Source organism: Myripristis murdjan, chromosome 23, assembly GCF_902150065.1.
Source record: "Myripristis murdjan chromosome 23, fMyrMur1.1, whole genome shotgun sequence".
Classification (NCBI taxonomy): domain Eukaryota; kingdom Metazoa; phylum Chordata; class Actinopteri; order Holocentriformes; family Holocentridae; genus Myripristis; species Myripristis murdjan.
Window position 1 is genome coordinate 19,651,595 of NC_044002.1, and position 26,971 is coordinate 19,678,565.

The window sequence follows — 26,971 nt, forward strand, 5'->3', positions numbered from 1 at the left end:
TCATCTATATTCGGCAGGGTCGATGTTTCACATTTGGCATCGCCAAAGTTAATAAGTGTGTCAGGTCAGTAATACTGATTTTCACCTGCTAATTGATATTTTTCTTCTCTTTTTGCTTCCACGAGCCTCCTTTCAGGTGGAAACTTGGCCAAAAGACAAAAAGAGGATATCCAAAAAATTAAAAACCACATTAGCGTATGTCCAGGGTGCTGACTCATGAAAACTAGCAGTTGTAGTGCCAGTATGCTCTCGAACTGTGTTGGATTAAATCAGTTTTCCTTTTCTTTGGCTTTTCCTAGGACCTCAGATGGGTCCCTGAGAGCAGAATCTGAATAAGGAGGCTGCTTTTGACAGCACATGTGCCAATAATAACAATGATAAAAAATACTAACAATAATAATATTGTCCAATTTCAAGCCACTGCATACCGCTTATGATCAAGCTTTCTGAATTCATTCAATTCATTAACAAAAAAAAAAAAAAAAAAAAACACATTTAAAAAAATCCATGGTTCAATATGAGCATGACATCAAATACAATCTGTGCTGCTGCTAATCCCTTCCTGTAACATTGTCCCCTGTGTCAACCAAATCCCTAACACTGGCAGTGTTTGTGCTTTGCTGTATGCATTGAAACCCCTGGCTGCACGCACACACACACACACACACACACACACACACACACACACACCTCACGAAAAACACCCCCAACACTCATAAAAGCAGTATGAAAAGCGTTTTTTTTTTTTGCAGGGAGTCCCATGAGCTCTGTTGGCTCAAATGGAAAACGGCGTCAATAATGGAAGCACAAATTAAGTCCGTTGTTTCGGCTCGGCTTCGTTGCCATCTCTGCGTTATCCGTTTCTGTGACGTGCGTTTGTTTCGCACGTATGAACTGTGAACGATGAGTGTGCAGTTCTGTGGCAGTGGAAATTAAACCTAGAAACATAAACGTGTGATAATGCATAAATGCCCAAAGCTGTGGTGTGGAGATTATGATTAGTAATGATGATGATGATGATGTTAATGATGCTGAGCTCCAGGTCTCAGGGCATGGAGGAAGAGGCTGAGTCATGCATTCAGTCAGCACACAGTTAAACTTTCTGCAGCCACAGAGCATCATTTTGTCGGCTTTAAAAGCAGGTTGTTTTTTTTTTAACTCCTGTTACCGTGATTCTTTCTGCAAACTTGTCATGTCCCCCTTTATATTTCTCTCCTATGTTGTCTCCGCTCCTCTGCAGAAGCGGCTTCCTGATGCAAATGAAGCGTCTCTGCGAGCTACTGAGGACCGACAGCTCTGACCTGCATAACAACGACAGAGTTTTTCTGGTGGATGCAGGTGAGCTGAGGCCACCGACCGTAAGGCTTCAGGGCTGAGAGAAACACACACACAGGCGCCTGGTGACACCACACTGACACTGCATGGACACACACACACACACACACACACACACACAGGTTTTCATTAACACCATGCTCTTCTTTTGCCTGGACACACACACACACGCACACACAAACACACATACACACACAGGGGTTTTCATTAACACCACACTTTTCTGCTGCATGAACACACACACACACACACACACACACACACACACACAGGCGCCTGTTGACACCACACTGACACTGCATGGACTCACACACACACACACACACACACACGCACACACACACACACACACACACACACAGGGGTTTTCATTAACACCACACTATTCTGCTGCATGAAGACACACACACACACACACACACACACACACACACACACACACACACACACAGGGGTTTTCATTAACACCACACTCTTCTGCTGCATGGACACACACAAACACAGAGGTTTTCATTAACACCACATTATTCTACTGTATGGACACACACACACACACACACACACACACACACACACACACACACACACACACACACACAGCCTTAATGACTCAGTCTCCCTGTGCGATAAACAACTTGCACAAACTACAGCGGGAAACTCAAGAATAGAAAACTCAATGGAGGGGCTTGTTGTCGGCACAATGGTTGCCGTGGAAACGAATCACATCTACTTCATATGATCGCCGTGGAGACCGGCGTCCCGTCCGCTGCCCATCAGCTCCTCCGTCATCCTCCCACTCTGCTCTCTCCGTCAGCGTCATCGTTCCTTCTCTCCCTCTCCCTCATCCCTCCATCTCAGCAGAGCCGTCCACAGACTAACAGAATAAAAGTTGCTCCTGTTTTTATATCGGCTGCTCAAAATAGCCCTCCTCCTCCTCTTCCTCCTCCTCCTCCTCTTCCTCCTGTGAGCTTCGCCGGAGTGACTGGCTGTCTAGACTGGGAGAAGAGGGTTTTCCCTGTGGGATCCCAGTCTGAGCCAGTGGGAGGCTGGAACAGACCCGTCCTGCACATCAGTGGCTCTCAACCTGGGAGCTGCACCGGGATTTATGGAGTCCAAATTGTTTTTTTGTTTTTTTTAATATGCACCGACTGCACAAAATATTCACCATGCATTATCCACAGCCAAACTATTTTATAGCTCAACACCCTGAAACCTAAATGCCTCACCGGTGCACAAAGTTCCCTTTATTTCTTCGTAAAACATTTGCGTCTTCATCTTGGCAAATGAAGATGCATTTCTTTTTGGAAAGAGCAAACATATAAATGTATAAATGAATTCATAAATAAATACATATTAAGAACTTTAAAAGTGCAGCACATTTTGATCAGTATACAAAATATTAATAAATCATTTTTACAGTCTCCAATTTAACATAAAAAAAAGTATCTTTAAAAGGCCAAAGATGTGACTGCTGGAATAAAATAGATGTGACTTTCATTGAGGTTTCAGAGGATAAATAAGCTTCTCTTCTTTATCTTCATTACTTCTTGTCCCTCTTTCTGATTGGGGTAGATTTAATAAAAAAGAAAAAAAACAACAGGCGCCATTGGTTCACACCTGGATTCACCACATCCTGGTATTTTACTAGAAGACTAAACGTCTCTAATAATTTGCACATTCTTCTTCACCTTTATTATCATATTGTTAATTGTTGCCTGCAGTGCATCCATTTTCCCTCATGAAATAATGAGCAGTGGCAGCCTCTGGACTTTACTTTGATAATTACCAGCCTCAAGACGGAGAGCAAAAACCACGACCTGGAGGAAAGCTTCACCTTTTTCTGTGAATGAAGCCGGAGCAGCGGCTCAGCGTGGCGTCCTGAGGGGCGGAGGGCTGAACGGGACGAGGTGCCCTGCAGTGGAGACGAGGCTCATCAGACGGCAGCCTGGCTCCTGTCTCTCCAGCTCACACACACACACACACACACCATGAAGCTCCAGTCTGCTAAATCCACCGTCCAATCCTCCTCTTAATTGGCTTAAAGCAGCAGGACTCTCTCTCTGCTCTCTCTGTCAGGCTGACGCTGCTTTTCATCAGGAAGAAAAGGGATAAATTATGACCCTCCAGTCTCTTGTTCTTTTTTTTGGCTCTGCTCTTTCTGTCTGAGCAGCTTTGCTCTAAATCAAGTTTGATTTCCTCTCCTCCCTCCATCCCTCTCTCCTCCAGAGACCTTGGTTAGACGTAGCAGGTAGTGAAGGAGCGTCTGTGGGCGATTTGTGGAGCTCGCTGTGATTTCTGTGCTAAATCAGCGGGGACTCTCAACAGGCAGGCCAGGAAATGTACACTTCAGCTTTACACCCACAGTCAGCCTGTGACACGACTGTGATTAAAAGAAAAAGTCGGGTATGTGGTGTACTTTTCATTTTGCAAGGCGGTTTTATTAGTGTCCAAGTTGGCTGACACACTCTGCGACAGCCAGCCTCCCTCCCAAAATAAATTATGAATCAATACCAGCGGATGCATTTTCTCAACATTCACAAAAACAACATTTGCATCTCATTTGTTTATTAGGTTTATTATCTGCAGGGGTTTAATCCGGGCCCTTGCTTGCTTGGATCAGCAGTCAGACTTTCCGCCTGCGAGAAAAACAACAACAACAACAAAAAAAAAGTCTTTAAATAAACTTATTTTACAGTCTCACTTCAAATAGTTTTTCAGGCTCCACGACTTGGTGTTTATTTTCCTCTTGTTGAGATAAAGTCAGAGGGAAAAAACAGTTTCCTGCCACTACCTACATTAGCTAATAACCCAGTTTCCCTTAAGCAACACTGATCACATAAAACCATCTTTTCTCTTTCCTACACTCCTTTAGCTCTGCACTCAAAACACTACAAGCAGCGGTTCTTTCATGTCACGGCTGTGTAAAAGACCCCATTACGTCAATTTGGGTGATTTTCATGTTTTCACTTCAGATCAAGGATAACGTGCTTTCCAGTGGGTTGAGAAAATCCTCCAACCTTTCAGACCGCGTTGGATCAACATTTTCGTCCTCGTTCCTCAAAAGTTGGCGTTTCAGATGCACGGTTTCACCCCCACAGCAGCGATTTGTTCTTTATTAGTCTTCCCTCGTCTGATGCAGGAAGTCTGCCTTGATTTTCCTGGAAGTGCAGTTGATTCAAGATCCCTCCCTCCCTGATAAAGTCTGATCCCCTGGCTTGCTGGTTCTCCGCCAGCAGACGTCTGGTGATTTTCTTGTTTGGGTGTCTATTTCCCATCTATGAAATGTGAACAAAAGGCCCGGAGGTCCTGAGGGGTCGAGGCGCGCCGGCACACAATACTGAAACAGATCCAATTTCTGTACATGGGATTATGGTTGTGAGGCGACGGTGGCAGGGCAGCTTGCAGTCGCAGCAAAAGCATCACATATTTCTCAGTTTTCAGTCAAGCGAATAAAAGTCTCAACATTCCTTTCTTCTTTTCTTTTTTTTTTTTTGCAGGCCACAACGTTGAGCATAAAAGTGCACAGTAATGGTTTGACACTGAGATGTCTGAGAGCGGGGAATGAAGAGGTTTTTAAGTTTAATTGAAAACCACCGTCTGGAAAAGCTATTTTAATTCTGCCTGGACTTTTCTCGGCAAATAAATCCACCAGAGCTGAAGACTCGGTGAATGTAGGTTCTTTTGGTGACATACTGACAATAAAATATCTTAAATTCAGCAGGACAGATATCAGAAGTGTTACTTGTTGGTCTTATAGGATTCAATCAGGAGAAATAATAATCAGACCAAAATACTTTTAGGCTGGATGTTTCATGTTCGATTGTGAAAGAAAACCACCTAATGAAACACTACACAGCGAAAAAAAATATTCATCTTAAAAGTCTTTTAGTCACATATTCAGTATTAAAATCATGTTGTTGTTTTTTTTCTTAAAACAAGTGATTAAATCTCCCAGTCGGACGTGATAAAACCCTTATTTCCAATGCAGTTTTTCCAGGATATTTTATGGGACCGAGTACAAATATGTTGAAAGAAGGCAGAAAAGGGCAGATCAGCCCACTAGGATCAAGAAAAATCTGGAAACAAGTTGATTAGCATTTGAAACAAGCGGAACTATTACACTTGTTTTAAGAAAAAAACGAGATTTTGACACTGAAGACGAGGCTAAATGACTCTGATTATCTGAGCAATTTGGTGTAATCTTCCCGTAACGTTATCGGCCTACATTTGAAGAGAGCGACAGTTCCAAACACTCTTATAATAAAACATATATATTTTATTTTCATGGTGCAAGTCAGTCATTGCACTTGTCAGTTCAACTTCATACCATTTTACATTCCACAACAAATTTCATTCACAATCAACAGCGACAGCAACAGAAATACAAACAAACGGTCCATCAGAAATCTTCATATGAGGGTATGGGTGCGCGTGAAGCCACAAGTTTCAAATCCTGAAAAACAGGAGCAGACACACTAGCTTATTACACTTGCAAAAGGCTTGGGACGCCAGGCCTTGGAGCCAGTTTTCGACATGGAGGTCAAGTGGACAGGGTGTGTTTTAGGTTTATTAAGAAAGCAATCTTTATAAATCTTATTATATATTTCTAAAAAGTCACCTAATCTGAGATGCATCAGGTTTAAAAGTTCACCATATTGTCATTACCTCCAAAAAATGAGTTTTTATTCCTGATGAAATGTTACACACTGCAAAAAAAAACTCATTTAGTATCAAATTTAGTGTTAAAATCTTGTTTTTATTCAAACAAAGTGAAAAAAAAAACTGCTAGCAGGGTGAGATAATCCCACTTGTTTCTAATATTTACAGAATTGCACTGATACTAGTGGGCTAATCTGCCTCATCCTGCCTTGAACATATTTATACTTCGAGAACAAACTAAATTACATTAGAAACAAGTGGGATTATCTCAGATTTTTTCACTTGTTGTAAGAAAAAACAAGTTTTTATAATGCTTAATGAGACTAAATGACTTGTTATCATTGATGTTTCTTGCAGTGTGCTCGATGTACTGTTCCACGACAGAGAGTAGTATTAAATTAATCCTAGTATCAAATCCCTTCCTATTACTCATGAACATGACATTTTCCTTACACTTCCACTGCTCAGACATGAAAGTGCATGGAAAATTATCACAGGCAGAGCGGAGGATTGACTGCTAATCTGAGCTGTTAAGTGCCACATGGGGGAATGACTTCATATGAACTTAAAATCAATCAAAACAAAAAGAAAACACAAATGTGTAAAGCAGATGTTTGTGTGTGTGTGTGTGTTTAATTAAAGCTGATGCAGACAGGGCTGTGTGTGGAGCTCCAACTCGCAGGATGTCTTTTTTTCCTCCTCACTGGGTCTTCACCAGAAGCCTCCAAGGAGCCATTTTCTCCTGCGTACCCCAGGAAAGGCTTCTCGGCTCTGGCTTGACCCGCTTCCTTCATCCCCCCCGACTCTGGCTCCTCACCCCCTCCGCCTCCTCACACCCCGTCATATCCACCCTCCTCCTGTCTTCTCAGACAGGCAGAACCAGGTCCATTTTATCCAGCAGCCTGGTGGGCTGGTTTTGGGGCTCCAGGGTCCCCGTTGCCCTCCCCTGGTGCATGCCCAGGTTGGTGCAGCGTCCTGGGGGCCGTGGTGGTCTACGCTCCCCCTGTCAGTCTCCTCTCCAGACGGTCCAGCTTGGCCAGGTTCTCCTTCAGGAGTTTGGACCCGGGGCTGAGAAGCAGAGCTCTCTGGTAGTACATCCTGGCTGCTGCGTAATCCCCCTGTACACACACACACACACACGCGCGCGCGCGCGCACACACACACACAGATATTAGAGCCCGATTAAATACTGAATCTTCTGGGAGGATGCGGTTATTTGGGAGTAAAGAGCCTCTCATGATGATATATCGGCTGATTTTTTTTTTTTTTTTTTTTTTGGGCAACGCTCTGAAGTTGTGTTCATAACACTGACATCGCATTGTCATTAACTTTGTCATCACTTTCCATACAACTGACATTGTTTTGGCAAATGTCAAGCTGCTGTGAAAAATAAACTTCGCAGAAAAAGTGACAAAAGTGACTGAGTGATACTTAATGGCAACAGGGATAAATATTCATTAATGTTCATGACAGTTTTATGAATCCAACTTCAAATAACATATCTTTTTTTTTTGTTGTTATACATGAACCCATTTGTAGCAAGAAATTGTCTAATTTGGCAATGAAGTCATATAGTGGAGGCTTGATATTTTACAGCTGGGCAATAAATTTCTTAGCACAGTCCACGGCTCCATCTGCTCAGCTGTGACTCGCTGCCGTACAAACTAGACAAACTAATGACACTGTTTTTAAATGATTGAGTGTTTTGTTTTTTTTTTACTACAGGAGGTGTTGTCTTTTTGCATGCTGGCCAACATATACGCTGATTTCAATATATCTGCAACAAGCTCATATCGGTTGATAATATCGGCCAGCCAATATATCAGTAAGGTGCTAGAAGATAGGGTGGCTTTTAATGTGAAATGCTCTGATACCTTGATATGCTGAATCCCTCCCATGTTCATCCAGGCCTGCGACTGGTCAGGCTTGAGTTCCACAGCGAGCTTATAACTCTGTTGGAGAGAAAGAAAGAAAGAAAGAAAGAGAGAAAGAAAGAGAGAGAGAAAGACAGAGGTGCATGTCAGGAAATTTTATCAAAACCTCCACAACATGTCAAACAGCCGCCATCATGACACCCAAATCTGTTCAATTTAAGTCTTGGTCAAGTCAGTTGAGTCAGACTCAATTAAAACAGCAGACTACAGGCCATCCCTTTATTAATTAATTGCATCATAATTAAACTTTCCATTTCCATGGTTCAATTTGTAAACAACAGATTAATTGTTATAAGGACTAAAAACACTGTAAAAATCCACTTAAGTAAAAAGTAGGTCATTTACAATGAACCGTGACTAAAAGTTACAGTGGTACTTTTTAGAAACAGTAACTTCTGTTGGATGCATCTTTTTTTTACATGCAATTCAAAAAAAGGACAAGACTGCAAAGTTCAAACTATATTCTTTATATTGGAAATGATACAAAAATTGCACAAACAAGTAAAGGTAGATTATACTCTTCATCTCTGCTTAATAACTGTTGAAAACTGCATTTTCCATGATGTTTTTGTCAGGTGTTTCTGATGAGTCACGTTTCTAATCAGCATATCTTGGATATCATCTTAGCCAGTTTTTTTACATTTAGCCACCAAAAGTAATTTGTTAAGGTTAGAGAAAGGTTAGGTTTAGGCATAAAACCCACTTAAGGTAAGTTAAGGTAAAGCAATATAACATTTGCAATAATCAACAAACACCATCATGTTATATGTTACGAACATAATCAGCAACAAAAATACATTTTCCTCAAAATGTCGCTGAGTGTGCAGTTTAGTTGCTGCTTTTAATGTCTCTGTAAAGCACTTTGAATCACCTTGTGTTGAATTGTGCTCTACAAATAAATTTGCCTTGCCTTGCCTTGCCTAGTTGTACGGGAACGTGATTTTTAGACGACAGGGTTGAACGCTCCACATTTTCTGATTTTGCGACGCTCCAGTTGCAGAGCCGACAAAATGCGCTCTGCAATGGATGGGATTTAAACCGCAGCTGAGTACCACTTTCACAAAAATCTATCTGCTTTTCTGGCACTTCTGCTTTATTTGATAGTGACAGTAGAGAGAGACAGGAAGGCGAGAGGGGTCGACATGCAGCAAATGGCCTGAGCTCGGGTTCGAACCCGGGACGCCGCGGCCGGGACTCGTCTTGACATTCTGTACGCACTTTACCACATGAGTTAAGTTCAGGTAAAATTCATGACTTGAAAAAAAAAAAAGCACACAAAAAGCTCAATTACATGCAGCAACACGAGCAAAAAAGGTAATTAGCGACCTCCACCCCTGCTAATATAGTGCTGAATTTCGACCTGCACTTTGATTAATGATTAATCTGTTCTGCCTGCCAGGGGGGATTTTTTTTTTTTTTTTTTTTTTTTTTTTGGAGAGAGTACCCGACTCGATGCAGGACTGCAAATAAAAAGGCACTCAGCAACAAATGAGGAAGTGGTGGAAGGTTTGCTGATGAAATGATTGATGACAGCGGTTAAAAAGCCGCGCCGTTTTAGGCTGCGGCCGCAAATTCGACAACCAGATAATGGATCCAGCTCATTACTCAGATTACTGTCAGGCGGCACAACCTCGGCCCCCGGGCTTTCACTGCCACTTTGGGAAGCTGCATGCAAACAAAGTACACTGGCACACTCCTAGTGACTTTATGTGTGAGCAAACTACCGTGCCCAGCGAGCCTTTGTTGACTTCCTGAGGGGAAAAAAAAAAGGCCCAAGGAGAGAGAGAGAGAGAGAGAGAGAGCAAATAATAGAGAGATGACTTTGTGGGATGCGCTGATGGAGTGGAGGCGAGGCAAGGAAAACGGAGAAGGAGGTTATCTCAGGTCACTGGTGGTTTCATATGAGCAGCATTGGCGGAGGGAAATTGGTTTATTAGTTGATACAGATAGCGGAGGGATGCCGTGTTATTTCGCTGACATTATCACTATCGGGAGGAAAACAAACACGAGCCGAAGAGCCTGCAAAAAAAAAAAAAAAAAAAAAAACTAGTTTGAAGTAAGACTTTGAAGGCGGTTTATTTTGAGACTTTTATCTCCGTCTCAAGTGTGTCAGTGCAGAAAGTCTCGCTGCCGATTCAAACACCCAAGGCCCGGTTCTCGACGCCCACGGATTCAAAAGAAGAAAAAAAAAGGGAAAAAAACAACCTAATAAATAGATGAAATGCAAATGCTAAAGGTTTTTTTTTTTTACACTGGAAAAAAAATCCATTACTGTCTATTCATCATGGTTTGGGCTTCTAATTAGCATTCCGGCTTTTATAGAGAGTGTTTGTGACGAGGAGTCGACAACAAAATCTACAAAGTAGAAGGCAGAGTCAAGAAAAGAGGAAGGGGCACCATGAAGCTTTGTTAGGAGCAGTAGATTTCACTGTGCAAATTCAACTTAATATTGTGAACTGATATCCCTTAGATTTCCCTTGAAAAAAAAACAAACTTTAGGGACAGAGATGATTTTTCATCGTGTTCGACAATTCAAACATGTTCTGCATCTGCCGGTTGCAGCGCTCGACTGAAGCGACATATACCAAGTGAAATATTCAACCACAAGATGGCGTTGTTTTATGGCTGCCACATCGCATCAAATGGAAAAAGTCTAGATGTCTTGTGCATCACTTTCGGCATATTTTCTCGTTCATCCTCTACTAGAATTTAAAATTAAGTCCGGTGGGTTTGAACAAAGTCCGGCCACGTAAACTTGTGTTTGGAGCTGCTTCGGTGGCTGAAGAGGTTAAACCATCACATAAATCTTTACTTTTTTGTTCTGTGATTTTTAATCTCCAATAATCCTCTTTGTAAGCAGAAGAGTTTTGATGATATCACACGCAAGACAAACTTAAATCCTGGGCTCTTCATCTATTTCTCTGCATGGATTGCTGCCATATGGTGATAGAAAGAGCTATTTTTTTTTCCATTCATTCTCCAGCATTTTATTGTAAAGTACACTATTGTGTTAGCAGTACTTCCAATGTGCTACAAGCTGTTTGCTAACATTACTGTATTCTCTACAGAGGAGATGAAAGCAGATGATCAGCGGGAACCAGAGAGCTGATCAGGCCCTTTGAGAGAGAGTTTGCTTGCTCAAGGCCGAGCTCCAGCGAGAGAAAAAAAAGACAAGGCAGAGTTAGAAAGCGAGTTAAGAAAGAAGAAGCGAGAGAGAGAGAGAGAGAGAGAGAGAGAGAGAGAGAGAGAGAAGAAAGAGGGGAGTGAGGATCCAAAGCGGTACCTCGAAGGCTCGATCCAGCTGGTTCATCTCTCGGAGCTGGTTTCCTTTGGAGAAGTGCAGCTCGGCTCTCACCGTCAGATCGCTGGGATTCTGCTGCAGGGCTCGGTCCAGAGCGTCCAGAGCCTGGTGGACACGCACAGGGTTAAAGCAATATGGACGTCTGATGAACATAACGGCAAGATTTAAAGGTCTGGAGTGGAATACAGTTTAAAAGAATCACTTTTTTTTTTAAATGTAAAAATACAAGCATTGTAGAGAATTACTGAGAGAAGTACCAGCCAAGGTACTTTGTAAACCATCTGTCTGTTTAAACTGCTCATTATTACACAGATAGAATGCAAACTAGGTGCCTTTTGAGTAATGTTTTTCCTCTGTTTAAATGACGGTGATTTCAAGATTGCACTCCATACCAGGATGTGTGGCTTAGAGCGAATAAATCAGAATCCGAATCTAAACACTGACCTGTTCATGTGAACCTAAATCCACGTCTGTGGCTGCACATTTAATGCTGAAAACTGAAGTATCAGTCATCTCCCCATTCACTTCCATTTGTTTTGCAAGCCAAAGCCCAAAGACAGACTTCCAAATGAAACACGAATCAGGTTAAAAGCTTAAAATAAACAAGTTGCAGGTTTGTGTTTGCTCCCAAATCTACGTCGACCTTGTGGTTTTACTTTAACCTCCTGATGTCGGGTCTATTTTCTCAGTGTCGCTATGTCAGAGAGGTACATGAGCTTCATAATCTCTTCAGACCTCAGCACTGGATAAAACTGGATAAATATTTAAAAACAGTAACTTCTTTATGGTTTTACTTGGAAGTTTCTTCTTGGCTCAGTTTATAAAATGCATTGGAGTGAACGGGGAGATGAGTGAAACTGAAATAATGTTCAAAATGCGACCGCAGAAGCAACAGATGTGGATGAGTGACTTTCTGTGCTTTTACAACTGTGAAAGGTAACATGCCTTGGCTAATGTTTGAACACACATACACTCGGGATTTCTTATCCAAGTTGGGTGACAGACGGTGGGGTGTGAAGCTGAAGTGTACATTTCCTGGCCTGCCTGTTGAGTCCCCTGCTGATTTAAAACAGAAATCACAGCGGGCTCCACAAATCGCCCACAGACGCTCCTTCACTACCTGCTACGTCTAACCAAGGTCTCTGGAGGAGAGAGGGATGGAGGGAGGAGAGGAAATCAAACTTGATTTAGAGCAAAGCTGCTCAGACAGAAAGAGCAGAGCCAAAAAAAAGAACAAGAGACTGGAGGGTCATAATTTATCCCTTTTCTTCCTGATGAAAAGCAGCGTCAGCCTGACAGAGAGAGCAGAGAGAGAGTCCTGCTGCTTTAAGCCAATTAAGAGGAGGATTGGACGGTGGATTTAGCAGACTGGAGCTTCATGTTTTGTGTGTGTGTGTGTGTGTGTGTGTGTGTGTGAGCTGGAGAGACAGGAGCCAGGCTGCCGTTTGATGAGCCTCGTCTCCACTGCAGGGCACCTCGTCCCGTTCAGCCCTCCGCCCCTCAGGACGCCACGCTGAGCCGCTGCTCCGGCTTCATTCACAGAAAAAGGTGAAGCTTTCCTCCAGGTCGTGGTTTTTGCTCTCCGTCTTGAGGCTGGTAATTATCAAAGTAAAGTCCAGAGGCTGCCACTGCTCATTATTTCATGAGGGAAAATGGATGCACTGCAGGCAACAATTAACAATATGATAATAAAGGTGAAGAAAAATGTGCAAATTATTAGAGACGTTTAGTCTTCTCATGAAATACCAGGATGTGGTGAATCCAGGTGTGAACCAGTGGCCCCTGTTTTGTTTTTTAAGTTTGAGTTTGCTTTTTTCTGTGTATCTTTATTTTTTAGGACAGTTTACTGGAATAAGCCTTGCAGACAAACACTGAAACCATGGCAATAAATTTGCATATTACATAAATATCTTTCGCCCAGACTCCATAAATCCCGGTGCAGCTCCCAGGTTGAGAGCCACTGATGTGCAGGACGGGTCTGTTCCAGCCTCCCACCGGCTCAGACTGGGATCCCACAGGGAAAACCCTCTTCTCCCAGTCTAGACAGCCAGTCACTCCGGCGAAGCTCACAGGAGGAAGAGGAGGAGGAGGAGGAAGAGGAGGAGGAGGGCTATTTTGAGCAGCCGATATAAAAACAGGAGCAACTTTGATTCTGTTAGTCTGTGGACGGCTCTGCTGAGATGGAGGGATGAGGGAGAGAGAGAAGGAACGATGACGCTGACGGAGAGAGCAGAGTGGGAGGATGACGGAGGAGCTGATGGGCAGCGGACGGGACGCCGGTCTCCACGGCGATCATATGAAGTAGATGTGATTCGTTTCCACGGCAACCATTGTGCCGACAACGATCTCCCCCAGTGGGGTTTCTGTTCTATTCACTGAGTTTCATAGTTTGAACAACTTGTTTGTGTTACCTGCCAGGAAGAGACAACGAGGACACAAAAACAGATAAACACACACACACACACACACACACACACACACACACAGAGGAAAAAAAGCACACCTGTGTGTAATTGCCACGCTTGCTGTAGATGGCAGACAGGAGTCGGTAACATTCGATACAGCTGCCCTGTCGAGATATGATGCCCAGGGTCATTTTCTCTGCCTCTTTGGTGCGACCGGCCATGGCTAAAACCTGAGCCTGCAGGGGGAGAGAGAGAGCGAGAGAGCAAGAGAATGAGAGAGAGAGAGAGAGAGAGAGAGAGAGAAACCAAGAGAAAAGAGAAATGGCTTATTCAAGGTTTGGCAGTGTGTTCACGGCCAGACAGATGTCGTGCTGGCGAGTGTTCACGATGTGACAGCCACACACAGATGTCTTGGCATCCGTTGATTCAGTGACTCATGGTGTGTGTGTGTGTGTGTGTGTGTGTGTGTGTGTGTGAGTGTGTCAATGAGTGTGTACCCTCACCAGGGCCAGCCAGATATCCGTGCTGTCCGGCTGCAGTGCGGCAGCCTCTCGGTACACCTGCAGAGCCTCTTCGTAGCGGCCTGTGTTGTAGTACAGCGCCCCCAGTGGCGTCAGGATGTCCACCTTCCTCGTTACCTGCAGCGCCCTTGGGGCCAAAGGTCAAAGGTTACAACTCAGGGTACGCCAAAGGACAGGTTAGATAGTTACTAGTGTAAATGTGTGGGGGAGGTCGGTCATAGGTCAAGGCAGCACTGATCAACTCTCCTCACTAATTGGCTGTTGGAGTTTACTCTCAAATAAATGAAAGACATTTTGTTAAAAGGACAGAAAGTCAGTCATTTTTAATTACAAGTGACTTTGGAGAAAAATATAAACCAGTGAGCTCATTTTGACTTCAGAAATGATTGACTGCGGTAATGCATGTTTGTTGAACATGTTCAATCAAGAAAAAAAACTGAGAAGGAAAAATAGCCATGTCCCCCTGTGGCTAAACTTAAAAAGGAACTGAACCACAGAAAAAATAAACCTGTGCTACCTCTTCAAGCTCAGATTTAATGAACTCTTTATGGTGGAACGGCGTCTGAACTAGGACATCTACAGATTGTCACTGTGGTGGTTGGGATTAGGGTTAGGATTACAGACGGTCTGTAACCAACCAGTCACAGGTTTGATCGCCGCAACAGCTGTGTCCTCTAGCCATACTGTGTTTTCTATTACGACTGCATTTTTATCTGAGGATGTTTGGTATTGCGGCTTTTATGTTCATCATTGTATAAACTGAGCTCAAGCAGAGCCAAATTTGCGGCTTAATGTTCCCAGCTTTTTTATTTATTTATTTTTTTTAATGGTCAACTCCCGTTCACACCTGCTGGCAGTCACGACTGACTGATCTCTCCACTTTACAAGCCAGAACTCTCTCGGTCACACTCCGATGACGGCACGCAGCGGAACTGCGAGAGTGTGGCTCAAGTTTTAACTTCCTTATTGTTACGCCGCCCTAATAAAATGCATTTGAATTTGTTTGTTCAGAGCCAAGGATGCCGCAGTTTTTCTGTCAAGATTTAATTATGTTTTCTCCCCGCAGCAAAGCAGACCATTGGAGCAGCAGCAGGGAAGGAAACGAGCAAACAAACAGTGACAAAACAAAAGGAAACCAAAAATAACTGGGCTCAAATAAGAAGAAGAAGAAGAAAAAGGGGCTTTCTGAAAGGTAACACGGGTTGGTGCCCACAGTGTGCGCTGACACGCCCGCACTGCGACGGCTTTAAACTTTGGCCAAATAAACTTTAGAGACCAGAGATGAGGAGGGGAGTGAGCACAAAGAGACAGAAACCGAGTCAGAGGGTGAGACTGCTGGCGTCTCCCCCTCAAACACACACACACTCTCACACACACACACACACACACACCATCTGACCTCAAACAAACTGAGGCTTTTTCAAACCTCAGCTCGGCTGCAGCCAATGCCACCTAACGAGCAGGCTCCACCCACCAGCAGCCTGAAACTAACGAGTCTCAAAGAGGAGTCTGAATGTATCGTCACCTGAATCTATCAGTGTGTTTTCAATCCTGTGACTTCCCTCAGGTAACGTACAGCAGAGGGTCGCAAAGAAATACAAACATAAAAGTACAAAAGCACAAAAGGAGAGGCTTTATGCCTTCATCTAGACGTCTCTTTGTCATGTTTTAGGCTTTGTGAATACATATCAGAGATATAAAGTTTTGTATTTTTAATTAGTTTTCAAAAAATTTTCTTTCATTTTTAATTTTTGCCTCCAGAGTGGGTTTGCTCGTTTCAATTATGTTGTTTAAAAACTTAAATATTTAGTTTGACCAAACTGGCAATGGCTAAAACAACATTTTCTGTATTATTTTTTTTTTTTATTTAGTTAATTTTTTAAGTGCACGATAACGATTTGGTTTTTGTTTTTTTCCTACAGTTTAGTTTTTATTTTTATTTCAGTTAACTAAAATGTTTTTCCATACCTAGTTTTAGTTTTTAGTTTAGTTTCAGTAAACTATCAAAGCCTTGGCCTTACATATATAGGTGTTTTCTATGTCTTATTATGAAAATACATGTATGGATATGCAGAAGTTGCCATATACTTTACTTTTCATTTAATTTATTCCTGATTGGAGTTGTTTTGAAACAGGACGGTGTTTAAAAGAAAATTCCAAGAAAAATATATTGCACACAGACGGCATAAGCCAAAATGTTTGTGCTTTTTCCCCCCTCAACAACTCCATATTTTACTTAGGAAAAAATGAATTAAAAGAATATTTCTGTGATGTGAGCTGAATGCGCCCGATCTCTTTGGCGTCTTGGTCGAGCGTGATGGTTTTGGCATTTAATTCCTCCACTGGGACGACAAACTGGAACGCTGGCCAGTGTGGCCCAAAGGGAAAAGTTTACCTCTTATACCAAGACTCCGCCTCTTTGTTCTCATTGGAGGAGCGAAGGAGGCGGCCCAAGTTCACCATGGCGACGTAGTGGGCCGGTTTGAGTCGGACGGCTTGCTGGTAGTGGGCCGCAGCCAGCTCCCCTTCTCCTGGAGGAGCAAGGAGAGACGGAGGAGGAGAGGAGCAGCGAAAAGGATGATGGAGGGAATCAACAGAAGCAGGATAGAGAGGAGAAAAGAGGGAGGACGCAGAGAAAGACAGGACAGTTCTGAAAAATCCTGATAAAAATATGTCACCCCAGTGTTTCCCCAGTGTTGTAGCAGCCCGTGATAATCTACGTGATGCTGTTGTTAAATTATTCTGTTTCCCCTATAATCAGTTGATTAATTTACTCAGATGGCACAGATCTTTGATCAAATGATTAGTTAGGCTTAGCAAATAACTTACATAGATTTATGATAAATAACATAATATTCATGCAAGTAAAAATGGGTGTGGAGGGTTATAATGGATGGAAACGACTGGGTGGCGTCTCATTTTAATTAAATGACAGTGCCTGACAGATATGAGCACGCTGATGTTGTGGGTTAACCTTTATGGTAATGAAAACCTCCGTGTGTGTCCATGCAGCAGAAGAGTGTGGTGTTAATGAAAACCTCTGTGTGTGTGTGTGCATGCAGCAGAAGAGTGTGGTGTCAACAGGTGCCTCTGTGTGTGTTTCTATCGGCTCTGAGGCCGGAGGGTCGGCGGCCTCGGCTCACCTGTATCCACCAGAAAAACTCCGTAGTTGTTATGCAGGTCGGAGCTGTCGGGGCAGTTCTCAATGCCTTGCAGATACACTTCATTCGCTTCAGGAAACCGCTTCTGCAGGAGGATATAGACAAAACACGCCTGAATATAAAGGGGAGCACAGCAGCATGACAGAAGCAGTTAAAAAGCAGCGAATCCTGATGATCTTTCACATGTTTGGGTCTCAGGACTCAGACCAAAACCAGTTTTTCTTACTGTAATATGGAGGGCCTCACCCCTGCCATAACGATTTAATACCATGCAGACAGACACTTTTGTTTTTGCCACCTTGCTTGCTGGACGCCTGATCTTAATCGAATGCAGATCCTCCCCACACCTTTCATGCTGGTTACAAACATTTTTAATCACGTTACATCAGAGAAAATTAGATAAAGACGAGACGTGTCGGCCCTTGGATTCTTACATTAGAAAATTTAATTTTGCAACCATGCCTGAGTAAAATTGTTTCACCTATGTACACAGGGTAACCAAGTGCATACTTCAAGAGGCTCACACATGACTGATGTGTATATCTTCTGTATGGCGCATCGACAGATTGCATTGCCCTACCTTGATATAAGTGTCTTTGTATTCTGCCTACTTTTTTGTCCTTTTGTTTTTTCTGTCTAGTGTTTTCGTCTATCGTATGTTTTCTTCTGATTATCTCTGCTGCTGATTTTTGATTGAATCAATCATTTATGAAGCAGAGAGGGCTCGCCACACTCTGTCGCCTCTGAGGAAAATGTGTTAAAGGACAAATCCGCCAAATTCCAGCACACAAACAAGATTTAAAACCGTGTTTGCTGGTGTTTTACCTGCTCAGCGAACAGTGACGCCAGACTGGAGTAAGCATCAGCGAAATGTGGACCGAAGCGAATGGAGTCCCTCAGCAGGGCCTCGGCCTCTTTCTCCTTGCCCTGGGACCTGGAGCATAGCACCATCATCATCATCATCATCATCATCATCATCATCATCATCATCATCACTGTCATCATCACCGTAAGTAATCATAATGCCAACCACAGCTATAGCATGTTTTATCTTGGTTTAATTTCCACTGTCATGTTAGTGCACACACATCATTTGCAGGTCATGCATGTAAAACAAATACACATAACAGAAAGACAAACACACACACACACAGCCAGACACCCTCACACACACAGCTCTCCCGGTGTATCCCGGTGTGACCTGGACTCGTGCAGTGGATCGATGTTGCTAAACTGATAATACAGAGATGGTAATGAAGCTGAGCCGTATTAATGGACTTAATTTGTGCTTCTATCATTGACACCATTTCCATTAGAGCCAACAGAGCTCATGGGAGTTCCCACTATTTGCCTATAACAAAAAAAAAATAAAAAAAAATCAACTTTTACAATTGCTGCAACACTGAACTGTGAAAAAATGGTCAGTGTCAGTTTACTTCACTGACATCAGAAGGGAAGTTATCAGTTTTATTATATGTTATTATCATTATTATTATTATCATTATAATTACTGGTCTACTAATGAATTTAATCTAGTAAGCCCTTTGACTCATATTTTTTTCAGCTTCTAAAGTCTGTCAGTCTGGTATAAATTAATGGCAATTCAACATCACAGCAGCCAATATCTGAGTATCATGTCTTATGATTCAGTTTGTGTCACTGTGACATTTTAGTAGGTGCAATGGATTATGGTCAATGTAGTTCACGAACATGCTGCAGTGCTCGTCAGATCTTTACTGTTTGAAAACTATATCAGTGAGGACCGCCAGCTTCATGCACCACAGCGCTGAAAAAAAAAAAAAATTAATCAAAAAATAAATAAATAAATAAATAAAGTACTTGGCAGGCTGTTAGCTGGGCGGGCCTCCCAAATACAAAACACTGTTTCAGGAAACACTGATGCTTAATGAGCTTGAAGGGCAGGGCATTTTGGAAATTTGTCTAACTGGCATGTGTTGTGTTGATTTATGCAGCCAAGGAGCTCAGAAAATATCGTCAGAGCAGCTTGGATGAGGCGGGCATGAATGCAAATGTGTCACTTAAACACATGAGCAACACAGGGGGAGAGATATGTACAGCTGATCCCAGTATATTTCCCTTGTACTTAAGACAAGTGCGAGCATGCATACACACACACACACACACACACACACACACACACCAAGCACACACACTTCTTCTGTGTAGATTGTGGAGCCGCCCCATCATAACTGAAGTGATTGTGCTAATTGTTAATTTGCTAAAGACCCATTTTCCACATTTTTTCTTTTGTTAAAGACAGATGTAATGAAAAGAAGATAATTTATGTTGCTGAGATCACTTTGTGCCGCTGAGAAAAAAAGGCCACAAGTAACAAGCAACAATTAAAAAGTTGCTAATGGAAAATTGAGGCTTTCTCCAGCTGTGAAGATTGTCATCAATTTTGCCAGGCTGAGAAAAAATGTTCTATTTTTTTTCCCTCCTCCATCAGAGGCTGTCAACGAAGTTGCTACCACAACTTTGAACATGTCTCCAGCTGTGATGAGTGTCTCCAATTTCTGCCGCATTTCACCAAGTGACGCTTGAGCCGTTGTTGCCAAAGTGATGAAAACAGTTGGCATCGCTTAACGTCTGTCTTGAAATAACCTCTCGGTGTGTGTGTGTGTGTGTGTGTGTGTGTGTGAATGAATGTGCGTTTGTGTGTGAATATGTGCGTTTGTGTGCATCTTACTTGAGCAGGTTTCCCAGGTTGAACAGAGCTCTGTTGTGCTGTGGGTTGATGTCCAGGGCTTGCCTGTAGTAGCGCTCTGCCTCCTCTGGGTGGCGTGTCAGAGTGCCCAGGTTGTTCATGGCGCTGGCGTGGCGAGGATACAGCCTGAGAGAGGAGAGGAGCAGAAACACTAGATGATTAGCTTCCATACATATTCTTACTGAAAAGCATTAAAGAACTACACAATTCAGTAAGACAGGTGCATAATGGTTTTAATTGCTATAATAGAACTTTGCTGAAATAATCAGGCAGAAAAATGAGACAGCACACAGGTAAATCTGGTAAAATTAAACTCTGGAAAACTTTTTGCTGTTTAAACATGAGAAAAGGTAGATGATTAAATAGCTCAGCAGCTTGGGCATAAACTATAAAGTGTTTCCCCTGTTATTCCAGCGATGGCCTGGTCTGGCAGGGTGTATTTTCAGCAGCAGCGATGCTACTGAATGACAGTAGAAATATTCTAAAAAACACTACAGGCGGCAGTGTGTGTGTGTGTGTGTGTGTGTGTGTGTGTGTGTGTGTGTTTGAGTTCGTGTTGCTCTGCCTGTAACCGCAAAATTTGCTTCTCACTTTGATCATGAAGGTTTGTTTCGACACACACAAAATAAATGATGCTAAATAAAGGCTTTGCAATGAGAGGGATTTACTGAAAAAACACCACATACGTATTTTGGGAAGAAAAACGATACTTCATTAATTCATTTATTTATTTAAAATCTCAGAAAACACATTGAAGAAGACCCCACGTTTTCGATGATGCCAAGGTACATATAAAACACACACACAACAAATACCAAATAGAAATAAAAGAAGAATGCATGGCTATATCAATTTAAAACAAGGTAAAATTAGAAACGTTAGAGTAGGCAGGAGTTTTATGTCTGTCTGTCTATCTATCTATCTATCAATCTATCAATCAATCTATCTATCTATCTATCTATGGCTCAGTTTGGCATTGAAGTTGTCAGTAAGAGGCAAGCGTTTTGCACTCGTCTTTTTCATGGAGCCAAGCATCTCTGTCACACTAAGTTCACATCACCTCTGAAGGCAGCGTGAGGAAGCATACTGTACCGTAACATTATCATGATTGGGCTAAGTGCCTTGTCACGGTGATGATGGTTATCTGCACCAAATGGCGAAGATAAATCGGCTGTGAGTGTCTGAAAGCTGCAGCCAGCAGCCTCTCCGGTGACATTTACTGCTGCTCTCAATCACTGGAATAAAAGACCAGCGTGTAATTGCGATCCATTTTTATAGTTAAGGCCCATAACGGAGACACAGGCCCGACACGACGCCCGGGGCAAGAGGTGAGCAGGCGCTGTGGCGACACTTTTCACCGTTTCCATGGTTACCGTGCTCCACGGGCTAACGAGTCACGTTTTTTTTCCAGCGCAGCGAGAGGAACAGCTGTGGAAACACCTGATGGAGGCACTCAGATGGCAGGGATGGCACTGATCTGAGCTGCCACAGCCGCTACCTGTTGACCGCCGCTGTTACCTCACGATCACACGGCGAGCAACAAGTCACTCAAAGTCCAAGGGTTTCAAATAGAGTTCAGTGACCGGGAAAACCCAGCCCTGAGCCTTTCACAGTCATCGCCTGTCAGAGCCAATCAGATTCACGTGCTTACCCGTTTCACTACAGAAAAGCAGTGCTGGGTATTGGCAAATAACATTTTGCAAAAATCTTCACACATCCACTAAAGAGCGTAAAAGGTCAGTCTCAGGTTTTTAAGAATATCAGATGCAAAAGTGCAAAAGGTGAGGCCTGTGTTATGCAAGCCTCCCCAATTCACTGCAACTTTTATGTGAGATGGTTAAAGTCTGCCTGCACGAATAAAGATGTCAAAAAAGATGCCTGAAGAACGGCTGCATCCATTGCTGGGGTCAGTGGTTAAGATTCCTACTTCCTTAAACAGCCATTTTTACAAAACATTTCCATTTCCCCCTTCGCCCCATTTCTTAATAGGCAAAAACAAATGATCGGCCAATTAAGGAGCTCTAAGACGCTGTATTCAATCATGCTATTGAAGAGATTATACATGTCATTGGGACGATTAACAAGCTGAGCTTTCCTGGTAAAGTTCAAATGGGGGTCTTATTAGCGTTCTCCCTTTTTCTACAATAATTGGAAACCTTCTTCCGGGCTATTTACTCGGTACAGAGGAGAAAGCCGGGAATAAGGCTAGCTCAGATAATTTCATTGAGTTTTTTTCTGCTTATTTGCAATTAATGTTACTTAAATTCTGCATGCCGGCTATCTACCTAATTCATTTAAGCAACATAACACTGAGACCACTGCACAATTGAAGTTTTTTTTTTCTCTGCCCACAATCAGTCAGAATAGAGTGACCCATCAACCAACTGGTACGATAATTCAGCAGACACCCAGAGAAAACAGGGCAATAAAAACCCTTTTGTATCATTTTTTTTAAGAGATAAAAAAAATACAACTTCATTGATTCAGAGAGATCTCTCTCCCTGTGATGGGCCTTTTAAGAAATTAAAAACAAGGAAAAGGAAGGGGGGGATGATTAATTAAAGTGAGAGTGAGTGGTCTTGTGGGTGCTGGGTTAATGTGAGCTGCGATGTGGTTTGGAGCCGGATGAAAGCTGCTCAGGCTCTCTGGTCCGGACTTTGGCAGGACAACAGGCTGGATTAGCAGCAAGGCATTGTGCTGTGTAGCCGCCACAAACTGGCAGCACATACCTCTGCTGTCCTGCCACACCAGGGAGAGAGCTGAGAGACGAGGACCAAGAGGATGAGGATGACGGAGAGGGTGAACCGATGGACGGGGGAAGGGAAGCCGGAGAGGGAAAAGATGAATGGAAAGGAGGAGGAATTTAAAACCTGGGAATAGTGTGATGGATGTTGGAGATGCTGTATGTAGTGCCCCATTACCTGTCGCACACACACATGCATTATTCACACCCACATGAACGTATGTGCACACACGCTCACAAATACATTTCACTGGCTTAAATAGGAGAGGCAAGAAAGGAGAGAATAGGAAAGTGCAGTGAAAAGGAGGAATTTCAGATAGAAATTAGCTGTCCGGAGAAGTGAACAATAAATGCAGAGAAAGAGAGAGAGGTAATCACTAACTGGAAGAAGAGTTAGAGAGCAACAAAAAGAGAGACTGGAGAGCAAAACGAGAGAGGGGCAATAATAAAGAAGCCTTTACACATAAATATAATGGCAGGACAATAGCGGCCTGATTAAATCTGAAGCAATGTGAATGAAGGAGAGAAGAGAGCAGGCGAAAACAAGAGGGAAGAGAGAGAGAGAGAAGCTGGAGGAGGAGTGGATGCAGACTCTCCATCACTGTGGTTTCTTAGGAAGCCTTGCCAACGACTGGCAGAACAAATGGATGGCCTCTTTCATTAATGCAATATGTGTGTGTATGTGTGTGTGTGTGTGTGCATGATCGATGAATAGGGCATACGCATTGAGCTGAAACAAGGCCATTACATGCATGAGAGTATGCATCAGAAAGTGTGTGTGTGTGTGTGTGTGTGTGAATTTGCTTACATGTATTTCATCGTGTTTAAGCACATTAATGCAATCCAATCCAAAAATTGTACCAATCAAGGAAAAGGTTAACAGTATTAGCTCTCAAATTGCTTCAGTGGGTAGATGTGCCTCTAACAATGCCATATTTCATGGCTCATATCCCACTGGGACCACCAGCTAAAAATATACATTAAGCACTCTGGGCTAATGCGAGGCACTTAGGGTAACAGTCGCTGAATGAATGGTGGATGTTCTCTTAAGTGACACTGTAACAGATACGAAATTGAAATCTGGTGTGTTTGCACAGACAAAATGGCCTTTTTGCAACCAAAAAAAAAAAAAAAAGCTTCATTCAGAACACACCATACACCTCCGACTGGTCACAGTGTCACTGGGATTGGGGTTGTTTTTTCGTGTGTGCCACTGCCATTCACTGAAAACTTTCAGGGCTGTAGTGTCACAAAGCCCGGTGGAGGAGGTTGGTCAAACAGTCAAACAGCACAATTCAACTTTCCACACTCACTGCGCAAAAGGGGCGTGTCCTATGACGACAGCACTGCTGAAAAGAGGCAGGGCTTATCACAAATAGGGCTGTAATTTCCAAACATATCCATCTAACATAGCTCAGGAACATGCACACTCTTAATCTATTGGCACTATAGTCACAAACTGCTGTATATTTACTGGGAAAGCCCACCTGTTGTTTGCATCCTGTGATGGCAAACTGTATCTAAACCACCATGAAGGAGGACAAAGGAGTACGAATTAAGAGTAAGATTAAGGCTGACAGAGTTTGCAGGTGTTTTTCGGCAGGAAATAAACTCTTTAAAAAAAACTCTTTCCCTGAGGGTTTGGGGATTGTGTCCGATATCCATGTCACTGTTTTTGGAAAGAGCTGTTGCTGTTGAGCTTTTCAAGACCCATGTAGCTCCAGTGTATTGGGGTGAGGAGAGGCAGACTGGAAACCTCACCAAATCACACAAACACCATCTGAGTGGACAAACTGGACTAGGGTAAAGTGAGATTTTTTTTTGTTGTTGTTCTATTGTGGGTAAACTGTCCCTTTAAACTTCTCCTCACACTAAGGTTTTTCACTGCACGAGACAGGTCCTGTGAAATTTTTCCAGTTTCTCAGTGACGTTCCTGGAAACCTGAACTACTTTATTGTTGTGGATCTGGAAGCAGGGAGGACACCTGAGCTGTGAGAGCGGACCGGGCCACACTGAGAGGATTTTACTTGGCGGAGACGGGGATGTAACCTGAACGCCGGTGGTGGTGTCGTGTTCTGACATGCGACTGTGGTTTGGCAGCAGCTGTGGACTGCATTCTGGACAGGCACATAGTTTACAGGTAGAGCGGCATTGCCCTAGAAATGCCAAGATGGTGTCATCCATGTTAGGCGATTATTGATATTTCAACTGCACTGAAAACTTCAGAGAGTAAGACGCAGACAGAGAAAGAGAAGGAATGTGGATAGTTTCATATTTATAGTGGAAATAAAATATCCATGCTTTTTTTTTTCTTTTTTAAACCAACCATCACTGAAATAATATATTTAACTGGTTGCCTGATATATCAAAAATAGGAGCTGGAGCATTCCTCTATATTGTTTTGATATGATCTTTACACGATTAATGCGGTGGAGGTTTTGCTAATATTACTTCTTTGAGAATCTTGCAAGGCTGCACAAATAAGTGCATATTACTCTGAAGTGCATTTTTATCTCCTCAAATTAATAACTGCAGATTATTTGCATATCGACAATAAATTTCCATTAGACTTTCCTCTGTAGTTGAAAGCCGTCAAAATGTCATCAGATGCTAAACAGGAAGAATTTTGTTCTTCAGTTCAAGACGTCGATTCAAGACACCAGTCAAAATAATTGGGAGTATCATTTGAGCTATAATCATGGAGCCATGGCAACAGTCTTGCCAATACAAAGTGTTTTTGATTCATCTGACGGATACAAAGCAGATATAGAAGAATTTAAAATGAACTGACTTTTCCATCATTTGGCTACAGTGTTGAATTTCCATAACCTATATAAACGTAACAGACATTTTTTTTCCCTTGACCAAACTTTTAAACACACTTTAGATTCAGAAGTCTTACTAAAAATCATTATTCTGTTTTGTTCTGCAGGGTGGGCAAACATAATGTGAACACAACTGAAATAAATACCCAGTTACTGAATTTATTGAGTTCCCTGACTTTCCCAGAGAGAGAGAGAGAGAGGGAGAGAGAGAGAGAGAGAGAGAGAGAGGTTGAGTGTAGGCTCAGACCTGAGGGCAGTGGTGTAGTGGTGAATGGCCTCCTGGTGCCGACTGCTGTCTTTCAGGAAGTTGGCGTAGTTGTAGTGGACCTTGGCGTTGTGAGGCAGGGTCTGGATACCAGACCTGAACAGAGGAAGAGGAGGAGGAAGAGGAGGAAGGAAGGGGAGGAGGAGAGAGTCATTTCCAGGTTGTGGCAGAAAAGGTTTCAAAGGGAAGAGAAGTGAAAACACCCTTCAAGGCTTTAGTACTGTCACCATTTCTCTCTCTCTGTCTCTCTGCCAGCTTCAAGAAATAAGACCCTTTATGTTTTTCCAGTCAACGTTAACAACCGGCACAGGGAGAGAGAGGGGATGAAGAGAGAGAGACATAGAGATAAACGCACACTGAGGTCCTTATCTGTTATGTGGAGGCAGACAGATGGAGGGATGAACAGATAAATGAATCGATAAACAGCGTGCAGCCCGCTCTGACAGCCAGATAACAAGCCTAACAACATCATATACAGTAGGCATGGTGTGAGGGTGTGCACGTCGCGTGTGAACGCCGCGTGCGCGCGCGTGTGTATGATTAATACGCAATCAGATCCCAGTGTGCACTAATCTGCTCGTTTATATTCATGGTGATTAATTTAGTTCCACTGTAAAGTCAGAGGGAAAAGAGACGCAGAGAGGGAGAGAGAGATCTTCCCTAATTGCCAGCTCAGTCAAACTCACACACACACCAGTCCCTTCTGCATACACACATGCACACAAACAACCCCCCGACTGCCACGCCTACACAAAAAATCGCTTTCCATGCATGTTCTTAGTTTTTATGCAACACATATGTCAGTAATAACTCCTATTGACTCAGCTTTGTTTACGCTGCTCGGTGTAGCATTTCAGCATCACTAAAGCATTACTGCATTAAGCTGGTGACATTACCATAATCACCGTACACAAACAAGACCCTCGCTGAGAGGAGCGTCAGCCTCTGCCAGCCTCTGCGCTGCATTTCATATTGCAAGAGTCTGATATTGCAGAAAATTTGCTGGATTACTTCATGGTACAAAACAGGAGGGAAGCGCTGTTCTCCTGGCACAAAAGGAGCAGGTAGTGCAAAGAATAGCAAAGGGGTTTATG

The 26,971-nt window shown here is 42.9% G+C and overlaps 1 protein-coding gene across 1 annotated transcript in view; it reads right to left on the reverse strand.

The window, feature by feature from the left end:
- Positions 1–5,590: 5,590 nt before the first annotated feature.
- The window catches only part of tmtc1 (transmembrane O-mannosyltransferase targeting cadherins 1), a 120,382-nt gene continuing 99,001 nt past the window's right edge, over positions 5,591–26,971 (reverse strand). Inside the window, exons 10-19 of the mRNA XM_030046228.1 lie at positions 25,860–25,973; positions 20,027–20,170; positions 18,142–18,250; positions 17,299–17,401; positions 16,551–16,686; positions 14,138–14,282; positions 13,733–13,870; positions 11,212–11,334; positions 7,869–7,946; positions 5,591–7,112 (exon numbers count right to left, since the gene is read on the reverse strand). Of these exons, the coding sequence (XP_029902088.1) occupies positions 6,987–7,112; positions 7,869–7,946; positions 11,212–11,334; positions 13,733–13,870; positions 14,138–14,282; positions 16,551–16,686; positions 17,299–17,401; positions 18,142–18,250; positions 20,027–20,170; positions 25,860–25,973 (1,216 nt within the window). The 3' untranslated portion in view covers positions 5,591–6,986. The remainder of the gene's footprint in view (positions 7,113–7,868; positions 7,947–11,211; positions 11,335–13,732; positions 13,871–14,137; positions 14,283–16,550; positions 16,687–17,298; positions 17,402–18,141; positions 18,251–20,026; positions 20,171–25,859; positions 25,974–26,971) is intronic.